The sequence below is a fragment of the Prosopis cineraria genome, unplaced genomic scaffold (assembly GCF_029017545.1).
Source record: "Prosopis cineraria cultivar Desert tree isolate PC_DT_omini unplaced genomic scaffold, ASM2901754v1 PC1335, whole genome shotgun sequence".
Lineage (NCBI taxonomy): Eukaryota > Viridiplantae > Streptophyta > Magnoliopsida > Fabales > Fabaceae > Prosopis > Prosopis cineraria.
Genome location: NW_026556660.1, coordinates 1 through 13909, shown reverse-complemented (window position 1 = coordinate 13909; position 13909 = coordinate 1). Strand labels below are relative to the sequence as shown.

At 35.5% G+C, this 13909-nt stretch overlaps 2 protein-coding genes across 2 annotated transcripts; one reads left to right on the top strand and one right to left on the bottom strand.

Annotated features, from left to right (window-relative positions):
- The first annotated feature begins 923 nt into the window (after nt 1-923).
- On the top strand, nt 924-5812 carry LOC129299873 (protein ecdysoneless homolog). Its single transcript, XM_054938348.1, is given in 9 exon segments — nt 924-1511; nt 1513-1530; nt 1532-1748; nt 1751-1927; nt 1930-2239; nt 2892-3221; nt 3652-3776; nt 4636-4793; nt 5092-5812. Coding segments are annotated over 9 exon segments (1962 nt in total). The 5' UTR covers nt 924-1064; the 3' UTR covers nt 5272-5812.
- A 1325-nt stretch (nt 5813-7137) lies between these two features.
- Nucleotides 7138-11662, bottom strand: LOC129299874 (protein NETWORKED 2D-like). Its single transcript, XM_054938349.1, has 2 exons — nt 11410-11662; nt 7138-10916 (listed from the first exon to the last, which is right to left on the bottom strand). The coding sequence occupies exons 1-2, from the start codon at nt 11501-11503 to the stop codon at nt 7291-7293; spliced, it is 3720 nt and encodes a 1239-aa protein (XP_054794324.1). The 5' UTR covers nt 11504-11662; the 3' UTR covers nt 7138-7290.
- Nucleotides 11663-13909: the final 2247 nt, after the last annotated feature.

Sequence of the window (13909 nt, the reverse complement as noted above, 5' to 3'; positions counted from 1 at the left end):
GTGTTAATATCGGAGTTTTATTCCTTCCACTGCCATTGGTCTGTTTAGTTTTAATTTCAACGGTCTAAAGTTAAAATATTTATTTATTTTTATTTATTAAATAAATTATAAATTTTTTTAATAAACATATTTTATTACTAATATGAGTTAGATTTAATATAAGTAATTCAAATTGAATGTTAAAAATTGAGAAAACATAATTTTAAGTCCTTCCATTTTATTACATATCTTTGCACTTTTTTTTAATGTTTTAAGTTTTTACACTTTTATCTTTTGATGTTTTAGGTTTGTTTTTGAAAAACATATAGAAATCTTGTAAAGATCTAGAATATTTAAAAATAAAAGTGTAGAAACTTATAATATAAAAAAATATGAAAAACCTATAACAAAATGCAAGCAAAAGGCAAAATTTTTTTCCTTAAGAACATTAAAAATTAATATTAAATTTAAATTATATATATTAAATAAGAACTACTTAGATTGACGATTATATTTAATAATTATTTTATAAATGGACCATTCAAATATACCTTGAACAATATAAATTTAATATTAAAATTATAAAAAATTTTAATATTAAAATTTGATCATTTATATTAAATTTGGACTGTCCAGATTTATAATTAAATTTAAATAAAATTTTATAATTTTTTATTTTAATAAATATAAAATTAAAATTAAAATATTTAATTTAAATTATTTAAATTTAATTTGAATAGTTTAAATTTAATGAGGGTATGGGATTGAGAGGAGGGGAGAAACCCGTTCATTAATATTGTGATGTTTTTTTGTCAAATTAATATTTTAGTTTTTTATACATAATATTATTTTTATTAAATTGTTTGGTTTTTAAAACAATAGTTAATAGTCAATAGTTAACATGTTATGAATGATATTTTCTGCAGGTTACTGGACAAGTCGTTCTGCTGGAGAGACACCTTTGCCTTGTTGCATCCTGTCGCTCCAGTCCACTATAGCGCGCATGCATTCCTGAAACGACCGACTACAACATCATCAACGAATAGCGAAAATTCAGGAAAGAAGTAGAAGCAGTGGTCATCACAATGGCGAGAGTCGAGACCATGGCGGCGGCAGCTGATAAGTCGTCGTCGTTTACTTCGTCCTCTATCTTCTCCCAGAAAAGCTCCAGGCTTCCTGACGACACCGTCTTCTATGCCATTTTTCCCGACTTAATACTCAACCCCACTACCCCCAATGATCAGTCCTCCCTCCAATCCCTTCACCTTCAAATCATTCAATCTCTCTCCTCCTTCACCACTGACTACATCTGGCAGCACGAGCCCTTCACTCTTTCCCTCTCTTCTACTCCCAAATCCTCTTGTTTCTGCTCCTCCGACCTCCCTCATCTCCATGGCAAGGTTCGCTTCGGTGACAACCTCGAGGACGAGTGGTTCACCGTCTTCCTTCTATTCCAAATCTCTCTTCACTTCCCCTCTCTCTCCATCAGAGTTTGGGACACTGATGGCGAGTTCTTGCTCATTGAGGCAGCTTTTCCATCTCCCTCGCTGGGGTTAACCCCGATAATAGCCTCAATCGTGTCTTCATTCGCCAAGGTGACCTTCATATTGTTCCGCGTAATCGGCTTCCGAGCCCCAGTTTGGCTGATTCATTGAAATTTTTGGTCCGCTGTGGAGCCGAATCGAGATCGTCGGAGTCGGTTCAGAAGGCGGTTAAAAAAAAGATTTCGGATTACCCGGATAGAGCGAGGAAGAATATGCATAGGGTTAGGTCAGGGTTCCCGTTTCAGTTGCGCAGGTTTTGAAGCAGGAGCCTTGCATGATTTCGCTTGCTGTGGAGGGGTTTTATGACAGGGATATTGATACCATGAAGTTTGCGGCGACCATGGAGAAATTCTTGGGTAGAGGGAAAGATGAAGAAATGGTCTGTGTTTCTGTGAAGATGTCTAGGCCATGTATGCACAATTAGTGCAGCAAACGTTTCAAGCGCCAAAATGTTTTCCAATGCCGAGTAGGAGCGACTTGTCGGTGTACATGGAAGCAGAGTTGGGTATGAAAATAGCTTGTGGGTTCGAGATGATGTATCAGCAGCGGAAGCGTGATGGAGTGGAAGGGAAAGGGAGCACGTGGGAGGCGTTTAAGCAGACTCTGGAGAGGAGTGGTTATTTCCAAGGGCTGCTTCCAGGTTCCAAAGAGTATCAGAGGTTAATGCAAAATGCCGAGGAGTATTATAGAAACAATTCCTTGTACTCTAGAGTCAGGTATGTCCTCCTTGTTGACATTTACCAGTACCACTGAAATATACTAAGTCAGGACCAATAAAATGAAGATATGCCATTGTATCTGAAGAAAGCCGTCAATTCAAATGGGTTTTTCAGAGAGTTATAACGTAATGAGTGTTTGGGGAGAAGTAGGCTCTGGGGCAGTATAGATTTTTGAACTTAATTCAAATTTGGGAATGATTTGTATTTGGCTTGTTTAACAATTTGGTCTCTGTGTTATAGAATTTGGATCTTCTTTTGGAATTCTCTCCATTTGTCTCAATTCTAATTTATATTCGTTGGCTTGATCCGAGTTGTTGTTATCTTTTTGACCCCCCTAAATCAGAAGGATGCAATATCTATTTCTTTCCCTTTTTTTTTTTTGAATTACAAATATGTAAAATTGATCAATCTAAACCATTTAGATTGATCTAATGATTAGAAATTAGAATTGAGATAGATCTGAGGAAATTTCACCTTGAGAGAATCCACATACATGGTTCATAATCTCAAAGTCGGCTTCCTATTCCCCTTGGGAAAAAAAAGAAAGGGGGGTGGGGGTTGAGTTCCGTGGGGTATGTTTTGTGCTTTTAGCTCACGACTTAGTCTTGGTTTCTTTTTTATTATATGCTAATGTGAAAATTTGTTGCAGTGACTTGATGAGTGCTCCTGTTAGACGGATAGATGAAATTCTTGCTTTACCACATTCAGTGGATGATTTTAAGAATCAGAAGGTCCCACCATCTGATGATGATTCATGGCTTTATAATGGAGAAGAAGAGTTGACCTCTGCTCTTCTTGAAAGACAAAAGGAGATGGAACTTTATGACCTTAAACAGAAGAAAGGGAAAGGGAAAGAGAAGCAAGATCTATCATCTGTTTCTAATGCTAGAGAGTTTGATCCTGGTGATATAGCAAAAACTATGCAAGCTTTTGTCCACAAAGTGTCAAGTTACAAGGGAGCTGAAGCTCCTGAAAGCATGTTAGTTTAATCATGAACTTGTTTTTATATATCTGATATTCATTCTGCACCAATAGTGTGTGCATCTTTTTCATGTTATGTTTGGGACATGGCACGTTTTTCATTAAAGAGATCAAGCCAAAGATATTGAGTGAGTTCCATGGGCATTATTTCTCGGAGGTCTGAGTACAGGGGCTAGTATTCCATGTCATATAAACCTCCACTTTTCTTTCTTTCTTTCTTGGTTTTCAAATTTGGAAACACTCGTACCATTTGTTGTGCAGTGTTGAGTACTCATAATTCCACTACTTTATAATTTTTCCTTGTTATTTCATGATAACTACAAATTTGGGCTGTGCTCAACTTGATATTTTGGAGTTTTGGATACTTTTAAGATTACTTGCTGATGACTATGATGACTCCTTAATTTTATACTCTCCTGTCTTTTTAGGAATAAGGAAGTGAACCTTGATGTGGACCAATTCATTAAGGACATGGAATCAATAATGAAGCACCAAGGAGTTAAAGAAGACGACAGTGATGTTGAAGAAGGCTCCTCATCTGAACTGGACTTGGGTATGATCTTTGTGTTATAGAAACAAATGCTCTAGCCATGTGCTTACTTTGTTTTTTATTCACTGTTTGCCTCGAGCATTTTCCTGCAAAGAACATGTATTGCTCCAATCAACACCTTGCACTTTACATGTTCTAGCATAGGCACGCACAATTGCATCCACATTTTAGTTCACAGCATCACTTAGGTTTGAACTTTCTTCTATTTATCTTTTTTATGTAAATTTTCCGGCTCTTTTTCTCTTCGTTTTAGTGATGAGCAGCAGCCTTAGCATGAGCTTTTGCGGTTGCTTCTCCATAATACATCAGTTTGAAAATTCTTTTTTACTATTTTTCCTCTTGGGGAATGATTCAGATAATACCCTGAGGAGGGGGAAAAAAAGAAGAAACCATCACAAAAGGTTTAAACATTTTGGTGTGGTACTTGAGTAATAAATAGAAATGCAGTCAAAACAATAGATCTCAAACATTGTTATATTTCAAACTATGAAACTAAGTGCTGAAAGAAAATGCCAGAATTTGGTGTCATTTTTTTTCTCTTCATTCAGGCATGATATCCAAACTTCTCTGAAGTGTGAATAAGGACTTAGAATGGCACTATGTCTTGAGCTTAATTGCAAGAATGTTTTGAGCGGCATTCAGTGTATTTAACCAAGTGCTAGAAGTTGTTGTGTAATCGTTTTGGAATAAAAATCAGTATTTAATTGAGATCAAGGCGTGCAGCCTGTTTTAGCACGCAGGTAAGCAAGAAGTGTAATGATTTCCTTACGGGAAATTAATCAAATATGTGAGCAATCAGTCGTGTATGTCTGCCCCCATCATATCTCACAGGGTTTCTCACGTTTTATGAATAATTGTGTAGATGATTCTGATGAGGGTGACATGGTTGAACCTGACAACGAAGATGGTGGGGATACTTTCGTGCAGTCCTATTCTGATGCTATGAATGAAGAACTGAAGGCAACTACCCTTGGAAGAAGTTTCGTCCGTGCTAATGAACAACTTCCCAAGAAAGATGAGGTATTTTGCTTGTTTGCATGTAGAGAAATTTTACTAAATTTCTTATGGCATAATTTTTACTTGGCCTCACAAAGCCAAAAGGTAAGCATGTTTGCCAAAAACATGTCTCAACTTGGTATTGATTTGTCACCAAGAGAGTAATTTTTGTTTACCCTTTTCCCTCATTCACGTGTGATGAGGGGGAAAAACATAGAGCACCTGAAATTTCAGCTTCTATATTTTGTTCAGCAAAGTTTTACAACCGTTAAAATGCTGAATGCAGTTGAATGTATGATTTACTTTTGAAGTTAATATGCAGGGAACGTCAAATACCACGGAAAATATGGATGAAGATTTTTCTCCCGTAGATGTAGATCTGAATTTGGTAAAAAGCTTCCTGGATTCCTTTTCTTCCCAGCAAGGGCTTCCAGGTCCCGCATCCAATTTGCTTGGGCTCATGGGGGTTCAGTTCCCACAAGATGCCGACAAGGGAAAGTGAAATTACTTGAGTAACTTGGTCCAATTTTTCCATGTTTTTGGAGGTACTGCAATAATACAATCTAGATGACGTGTTTCATCACCTTTTTTCTCAAGCTCTTGGCATGTAGACAGAGATCTGCTTGATTGAGTCTAGAGAGAAAATATCAGCCATGATCTAGAATGATATTGGTTTAAATTCCGTGAGTAACGACGCATGTTATGACACAGTTGCTTTTGGAAAAAGCAAGGCAGTCAGACAGCCATCTGCTGGAAGGTGATCCGACCTGTTATGACCACAAAATTTGTCGCCCGTTTAGAATCAGCCTTCATGAGAGATTCAAGTGCTGATGCGGTATAGCTGGTGTGTTCTATTGTTGTTTAATTGGTTGGTTGCTATGAAATTCGTATTCTTCGTAGTCATTCATTCGCCTGCAGTTGATCATTCTTGTCAGATAAATTTTGATGTCAGCAAGACAATATAGAAGCTTATTATATTAGAGTTCCTTTTTATTGTAAAATATTCATATATTTCATAATTTTATGTTGGACGCCTTACACCAGCCATGATATTGTGACATTTGGATGGGAAAACTAGAGGAGAAAATGGTGGAGAAAGCTTTTATTGTTCCGATAGCAAGGGAAATTAGGAGGAAAAGAAAAATGGGAGAGGAATTGAGTCATGGGGCCGGCATTTGTTCCCTAAATTTTTTCACCCATGGTGGAGAGATTTTGAAGAGAAACTCGTTCAGAATTATTATTACCCCCAACATCCCCTACTCTCCCTTGCGACTCCATTTCTTCAGCTGCCCGTAATTGACGTTGTGACTATTTTACAATCTACAGCCAAGAACTTCACATGTATGCTAGGAAGGTCATGGTAAATCAGGACAAAATGAGGTGTGGAGATGAAAGTCTTTGATGATAAATAATTATTAAAGTTAATATTTTAGTTATTTCTTAAATTAATATAAAACTAAGATTTAAAAATTAAAAAAGAAAATTCACTTATCCTTGAAGATTTAAAAATCGAACCAAACGATTGGATTATCAACTAGTGCCACCAACGACATGATTTGAATCAAAAAATTATTTTTATAGTTGAATCAAATTGGATTGGCATTAAGTCATCATTGAGCTAGAAAGTGGAGTTAAATATAATGTTAAAAAAGCTTAAAAAATTTTAAAAAAATAAAAAAATTTAAAAATTAGATCCTATTCAAAGTTAATTTTATTTTTGGATAATTCATATGTATGAAATATGATCTGAGACAGTTTTTTTATAAAGATGTTGATAATTATAGATGTAAATACAAATGCTTTTAAATCTATTCATATATAATTTTATCAAAATCTACTTATATTTAACAAATTATAAAATTATAACTAATAATGTTATTAATTTACAGTCATTGTGTTATTTTATAAACATATTATAGATTTTTTTCTTGTATGTATTTTATATATATATTTAATATTATTTTTATTTAATTATTATATTATCGATTGAATCATTGATCCACCTGATTGGATCATACGAATCGTAAACTGTTAAACTTTTCCATTTAATATCTAGTTAGGTTCTAAAAACGTTCCTTGTACCAATTGTCTCTAAAGATAATAAAAAACAAACATTTTCTCTTCACTTTTTCCTTCTTTCTACCCTGTCCCTATTTTCTTCATGTTAACCGTGAACGAAACATAAAATTTTTTTGCCAAGAATTACTGTAAATTATTTTCCCATGCCTAGGGGTAGGCTCCGAAATCCGAGACAATATAAAATCAAAGATACTTCACCGAATGTCATTGCTTTATTTTGAAAAGGAATATAAATGATATGCGACGCAAAATTGCATAAAATACATGTAATTGCAAGCTGATGCCTACATTCAATCATACTCCTGCTGACTTACAAACAAGCTAAAATCCACATCTTTCCCTATTTAGAAAGGACTGTTTGAAACACTACCTAAAATGAAACCAACCAAAATTTTGCATGAGATACAGAAAAAACAAAAATCGAAGAGACACTGCAAGGTATTTACAAATAGTGTCCTTTCATGGCAGCTCGGCACTTCTTATGCATTCCAGGGCTAATGCCAGAGAAGATCGAATGTTTTTGTTTCTTTGGTTTAACCCCAAAGATAAATGCTCCCAAAGGAACCTGTGAACGATTACCTCTACCACTATCACTACCACTACTGTCCGAATGTCTCATCTCTGTGTTTTGTTGTTTCTTTGAACTTGTGAAGCCGAAGTCTTCGCCCATTTTTGCAAGAACCTTCTCAACTTCAGATTGCAGAGCTGATACATGATCTAGGCCTGCTTGAAGTTCATCAGCAACCTTTTTGTTCTCTTGTTTCATGTTCAGAACCTCACCTTGGAACTTGGCAGCTTGATAGCTCGTAAACTTGAAGTCGTAGTCTTCTGCGCTGGCTTTCAAGGCCTTTGTTATCTCTTCTTGGATTCCACACAAGGATGAGGATCTGTGTTGAAGTTCTTCTTTCAGAGATGCACTCTTCTCCAACCAAACTGATAACTCAGTTTGGATCTCTACAAGATGTTTGAAAATTGGTCGTGCCTCTGATTTTACAGATTGTCTGACACTCTCTGATTTCCCATTTTCCTCAAGCTTTGATACATCCGATTGCAAATCTCTTATAGTGGTTTGGAATCTTTGAATCTCAGTGAAAGTAGTGCTGAACTTCAACCAGAAACCCAAGTTCTCCTCTAGAAGTTCGTCAATGCGCCGACGGAACTTCTCTTCTATAGCTGATGTAGAGTCAGGCTGGTGAACTTTCAATATTTTTACAACATCATCATCATCTTCTTCTTCTTCTTTCTTTACGGGCTCTTTTATTGCTCTTAATTCTTCCGAGTCTTCATTTCCTTCCAAACTTCTCTCCATGAGGCCGAGCTTCCGACGCAAGAGTTTAATCTCTTCATCTTTCAAGGTAGTGGAAGACTTCATTTCTTTTAGTTTCAATGATGTGTCAAAGAGTATTTCCTGATTTTGCTTCTCTAACTCACTGAGAGTCTTCTTCATCTCTTTGTAATTCCTGAGAATATTCGTATATTCTGTCAGGAGAAGTTTCTCCTTATCCTTCATTCCATCCATAAACAGTTGCCGCCAATTAGGTTCATCTTCTTCTGCTGTTACCTGCTCCTGCGAATGAACTTCACGGGCATTCTCAGTCTTCGATGAAGATTGAGTTGCATTTTTTTCCTGCTCAGAATTACTATTTGCCTCCTCAGTTTCCTTGTGTTGGCTGAGATCCTGATCTCTTGCGGTGATACTTGAAGCAGATCTTGCTAGTGTATCACTGTTGCTAGTATTTGGAGTCTTTTCTTGTTCTTTGGGTTTCATTGGCGTTAATGCAATGAAATTTGTTAAATGTGATCTAATTACATTAAATGGAGACTGGCCTCCCGTTGAAGATGCCTCTACTTTTTCTGATGATTCCATGACCTTAAGCTTATCATCTGATTTTGCTTCGTTTTCAAGTGAATCTGAGACCTTTATTTCGTTATCCTTCTTCACATCATTATCCACCAAAGCTGCGACCTGCTCCTGCGAATGAACTTCGTCGGCATTCTCAGTATTCGATGAAGATTGGGTTGCATTCCTTTCCTGCTGCTTTCCAGAACTCTCAGAATTACTATTTGCCTTCTCACCTTCCTTTTGTTGGCTGAGATCCTGATCTCCTGAGGTGATACTTGAAGCAGATCTTGCTAGTGCATCACTGTTGCCAGTATTTGGATTCTTTTCTTGTTCTTTGGGTTTCATTGGTGTTAATGCAATGACATTTGTCAAGTGCGATTTAATTGCATTAAATGGAGACAGGCCTCCTGTTGAAGACGCCTCTGCTTTTTCTGAAGATTCCATGACCTTAAGCTTATCATGTGACTTTGCTCCGTTTTCAAGTGAATCTGTGACCTTTATTTCGTTATCCTTCTTCACATCATTATCCACCAAAGCTGTGACATTAGTTTCTTCATCTTTCTGCACATTATTATCCCTCAAGCCTATGTCATTAATTTTGTTATCTTTCTGCACATCATTATCTGAAAAATCAGCGACTTCAATCTTGTTTTCTTTCTGCACATCATTATCCCCCAAGCCTAAGTCATTAATTTTGTTTTCTATCTGCACATTATTATCTGCAAATTCACCTACTCCAATCTTGTTTTCTTTCTGCATATCATTATCCACCGAACCAGAGACCTTAGGCTTCTTTTCTGACTCTGAATCATTTATTAAGACGTTTTCTTGATTCACTGCATCTTGTCTTTGAACTACATGTTCTGATACAGCTACACCTGATGATTCACTTTCTCTCTTTGATGAATCCGGGATCTCATCCCTCTTATCTGGCTTCACATTCGGAACATCCTCAGAAAGATGATCAAGATCACAAAGCACTTTAGTAAAATTGCTTTGGAGATCTGTATTCTGGGTTTCAACCATTTCGTTGAGATCTTGTATGCCCATCATCTTTTCATCCATTTCTCTGAGCTTGGTTGTCAAATCATTTTTCTCATCAATCGCTGCCTTGTCATCTTCTAGAGTTACAATCTGGGATTGAAGATCATCAGTTTCTGCTTTTAATCTTGTTACCAGAGCATCATGGGAGGAAACTGAAGTTTCTAGGCTTATTACTTTATTCACAAGCTCGTCAATCTTCTCTGCCATTTCTGTCACACTACCAGATGCAGAAGAGCCAGTCGCAAGTTGTTCTTTAATCTGGTTCTGTAATAGCTGCAACTCTTGTCTCTGTTGATTCATTCTCTCTATATCTTCATCCAAGTCCTTTACAATTTGTTTCACATTTTTCCTTGCCCTTGGCTCTGTTCTACTGATCTGATCATCATAATGTAACTTGTGCATGAGAGACTCCAACTTTTCCCTGACTGCCTTTACTCTTTTGGTCTCAATTTTGGTTTCATCAAATGATCTTTCTTGTTTCACACGCAAACGAGCCAATGTCTCTTGGCAAGTTTTAAGAGCTGCTTCTGTCATCAAACGACGAGCTACATCATCTTCAATGACCATACCTTCACCAAATTCATCCTGCAAAAGGGAAACTCTCTCTTGCAATCCTTTGATCTCCTCCTCAGTGTCCCAGTACTTTTGAATGGCATTATCATAAGTGCTCTTCACAAACTCTTTAACGGTTTGTAGTGTCAGAATCTGTTTCTGGAGCTTGTCAATTTCTTCAAGTGCCTCCTTTTTGTTCAGTCCAGATTTGATACGTTCTTTTGGACCACTCGTTTTAGTGACTACCTTCTTGGTACAAAACTTTTTTGTGGCCGACGATATGACTGTTTTTAAATCTTTTCGTGGTGGTTTTGGAACCTTTGGAGCAGCATTGCTAGGTTTCAACCCTCCTGGTGCTTTTCTGGGAGCTTTGGGTGAACCATCCTCATAATCTTCTTCCATAAATGGCACTTGCTCTGGACAGATAGAAGCAATGGTGTTGTTGGCATTTTGTAACTCTTTTGATATGTGATCATATCGCTCGGCTAAAGCTCGGTAAGCCCGGTATGATTCTTCCACAAAATTAATTAGTTCAGGCCTGCCTTTGTAATACATTTCTGCTCTCTTGGCAAAGGAATCTCCATCTTCCTGCAAGAGTTTCATAACAACTTCCACTTTCTCCTGGAAATCTGGAGTTTTGGTCACCATAATCAGTTTTGCCAGGAATATAGGATATACAAAATCCACAAAATGGATAATTTTTAATTGTTAAGCTTAAGTTGGCATTTCAGTTCTAAGTTTACAATTAAAATAAGATGTGAGTTCTGAATCAGGTGAATGGAATAATATGGGAATTCTGACTCGTACACTAGGTGAATTTATGCCCATCATTGCATCAGGTTTGACCCTCTAATATACAGGCAATGATTTATTAACCTCAAGAAGGTCTGAGCAAAGAATTTTCCCCCGGCCAAATAAATAATACGAAGCAAGTACAATACAATTCTAAGGCAAAAAGAAAACGAGATAAAATTAAAGCAGAAATAGTGTGCCTCAAGACATGAAATGACATGAAACAAGAAGCCAATGGCATTTCTATATCTTTGACGCTAAAGAAAAATGAAAAGAATGCAAGATACTGATAATCATTCAGGAAAATGTAAAGGAAGAGAAAGAGATGACCTTGAAGGTGCTGTTCCATCCATTTTGATTGCTTTGTTCTGATATGGCTGGCCCACCACCACGAATATGCATTGCTCGCTGCTCGCTGCAACATTGTTCTGACCTCTTCCTCTGATTAATCCCTCTGAATGGAGTTATTTGATGATGAGACGTTGGAGAGACGATGAACCGAAACATGCAAACCAAGTTTGTGTTTGTTAGGATTCTGTCTCACATTCTGTGGAAAGAAGGGGCCGGATTGCATGCATGATGGAGAGGTGTAATAGAGTAACGATAGAGAAAACAAAAACCAAATAGAAAAAAGAAAGAGGGAAAGGATTGAATGGAAAGAGAGAGAGAAAGTGAAAGTGAGAACGTAGAGCTAATAATGGGGTGATGGAGGGGAGAGAACCTCGCCCCAGGTTTATTGGAACAGCCTTCCTTTTCTAATTTCCATTATCCTCTTCCCATCTCCTATGAGTTTTCCCACAAATTACCTAAATTGCTTTGGCGTTTGAACACAAACTAAATCCCACTGTCTGTTTAGGTCATTCCCGCAAAACTCAGGCTTTGAAAAATAACATATTTTGGTAGAGGAGCTTTTTGAATAAGCTCATAAAGACGAGATCAAGCTTAAATTAGCCTGTAAGTTTATTTGACTGTTTTCTAAACCAAAGCAAAACATACCAGGAAAGATTTCATTAAACTCCCCACTAAACTGATTTATTTATAGTTAACCTCTTCAAATTTTAAAACATCAGTTTAGAGTTCCTGTGCACCTCATTTGAGCTAAATTGAAATTCAGTTTTTGAGAGAAATGACACAAATAACCCCAATTTTTTTAAATAAAAAACAACTGATGTATGAAAAATAAATAATTAATATATAAAAATGAATAATTGATGTAGGAAAAAATTAAAACTTTCATTAATAGTATTATACTAATATGAGTAAAAACAAGTGAAGTATAAATAATTTTTATAGAAAAAATAAACAATTAATATAACGTAAGTAAAATTTATAATTCTCATTGATAACATAATATCACTACGAATATAAACAAATTAAATTATGCGCAAAAGCAACTCGTATAAGAAAAATGAATAAGGCCCGTATGCAAAATAAACAACTGACATAAGAAATTGGGGATATTTGTATCATTTCCCTCAAAAACTCAATTTTAATTTTGCCCAGACCCATAGGGACTAAGTTGATGTTTTAAAATTTTAGAGGAGCTAACTTTAAATAAATTTGCTCTGGGTGGTTTAATGAAATTTGCCCAACTTACAACCAAAGCATCCTATTCTTTTTTTTTTTTAATGGAAAGCCATTAATAAACCGTGCTAATCGACATGATGAGTTATATTAGCATACAAATGATTTCTACAATCAAGAGGTACAGTATCAAAAATAATAACATTTAAATTATCGATAGAGGTTTGGTGACTCAACCAATCCGCACAATTGTTTGCTTCTCTGAAGACATGATCAAAAGTTATAGTCCAATTATGCATAATGAGATCTTTGATTTTATTGACAGCAGTAAAAGGTAGGTGATTAATAAAAAATTCATTGCGAATTAATGAAAGAGTTTCAATAAAGTCAAAGTAGACGTTAACTTTGTCAAACTTTTCAGTCCAATAGATATTAAGTCCTTTTAAGATGTCCATAAGTTCACCTGTCATACTTGGATAATATTTTAGATATTTGAAAAAATCTTTAATTCAATTTTCTTGTTTATCCCAGATAAGACCACCACAAAAAGTTACAAATGTTGATGGAACCCTCTATATCCAACCTAACCCATCTATCATATAGGAGAGCATTTATTAGCTTTAGTTCTATCATCCTTTTGAGTCAAAAAGTTAATTTTTGATTGGAGATATTGATCAATAAGAATACTTTGAATACTAGTAAAAATAATGTTTCTGTCATGAATGTCTTTTTCATAATAGATATTTTTATATTTTCTTTTCAAATGTTCCAGCACACGTGGTCAAAGAGTCTTTACCAAGAGGTTTTCTTGCATATGTATTGCCCGCATCATTATTGGCATTTTAAATTATCTAGTATCATTCTTGGCATTCTAAATTATCTAGTTCTGTGAAGGCAGAGAAAAGAATAAGTTAATTTTAGATTGTTTTATGAGCATCCTATTCTTTGCTGGACTGTTTTTTTTTTTTTTGTTGAAACTCAAACTCCTTTGTTTTCCTCCTCCTTGTGTATATATGATGATGGGAACTAAATAATATTTATATTTTGGATGAGAATAACTTAGACTTGTATCATTTATATTTTATTTTTTAATACAAATTTATGTTTTATTTGTAATATATTTATATTATTTAGTTTGGACTTAGAGCTTAATATTATCCTTTTTCTTTAGACATTTATTTGTGGTTTTTCGAAGTTATATATGCATTATTATAATTAGAATTTAAATTAAAAAATTAAAAGGTTATACAAAACTTTCAAGGGATCAGATCAACTAGGGCCATAATTTAGATGAAAATGAAAAATT

Bases quoted from the DNA above. Each gene is read 5' to 3' on its own strand.
- LOC129299874 (XM_054938349.1), bottom strand. From the start codon at position 11,503: ATGTTGCAGCGAGCAGCGAGCAATGCATATTCGTGGTGGTGGGCCAGC. The intron at 10,917-11,409 runs GTCATCTCTTTC...CCAAAACTCCAG, and splicing joins GATGGAACAGCACCTTCAAG to ATTTCCAGGAGAAAGTGGAA.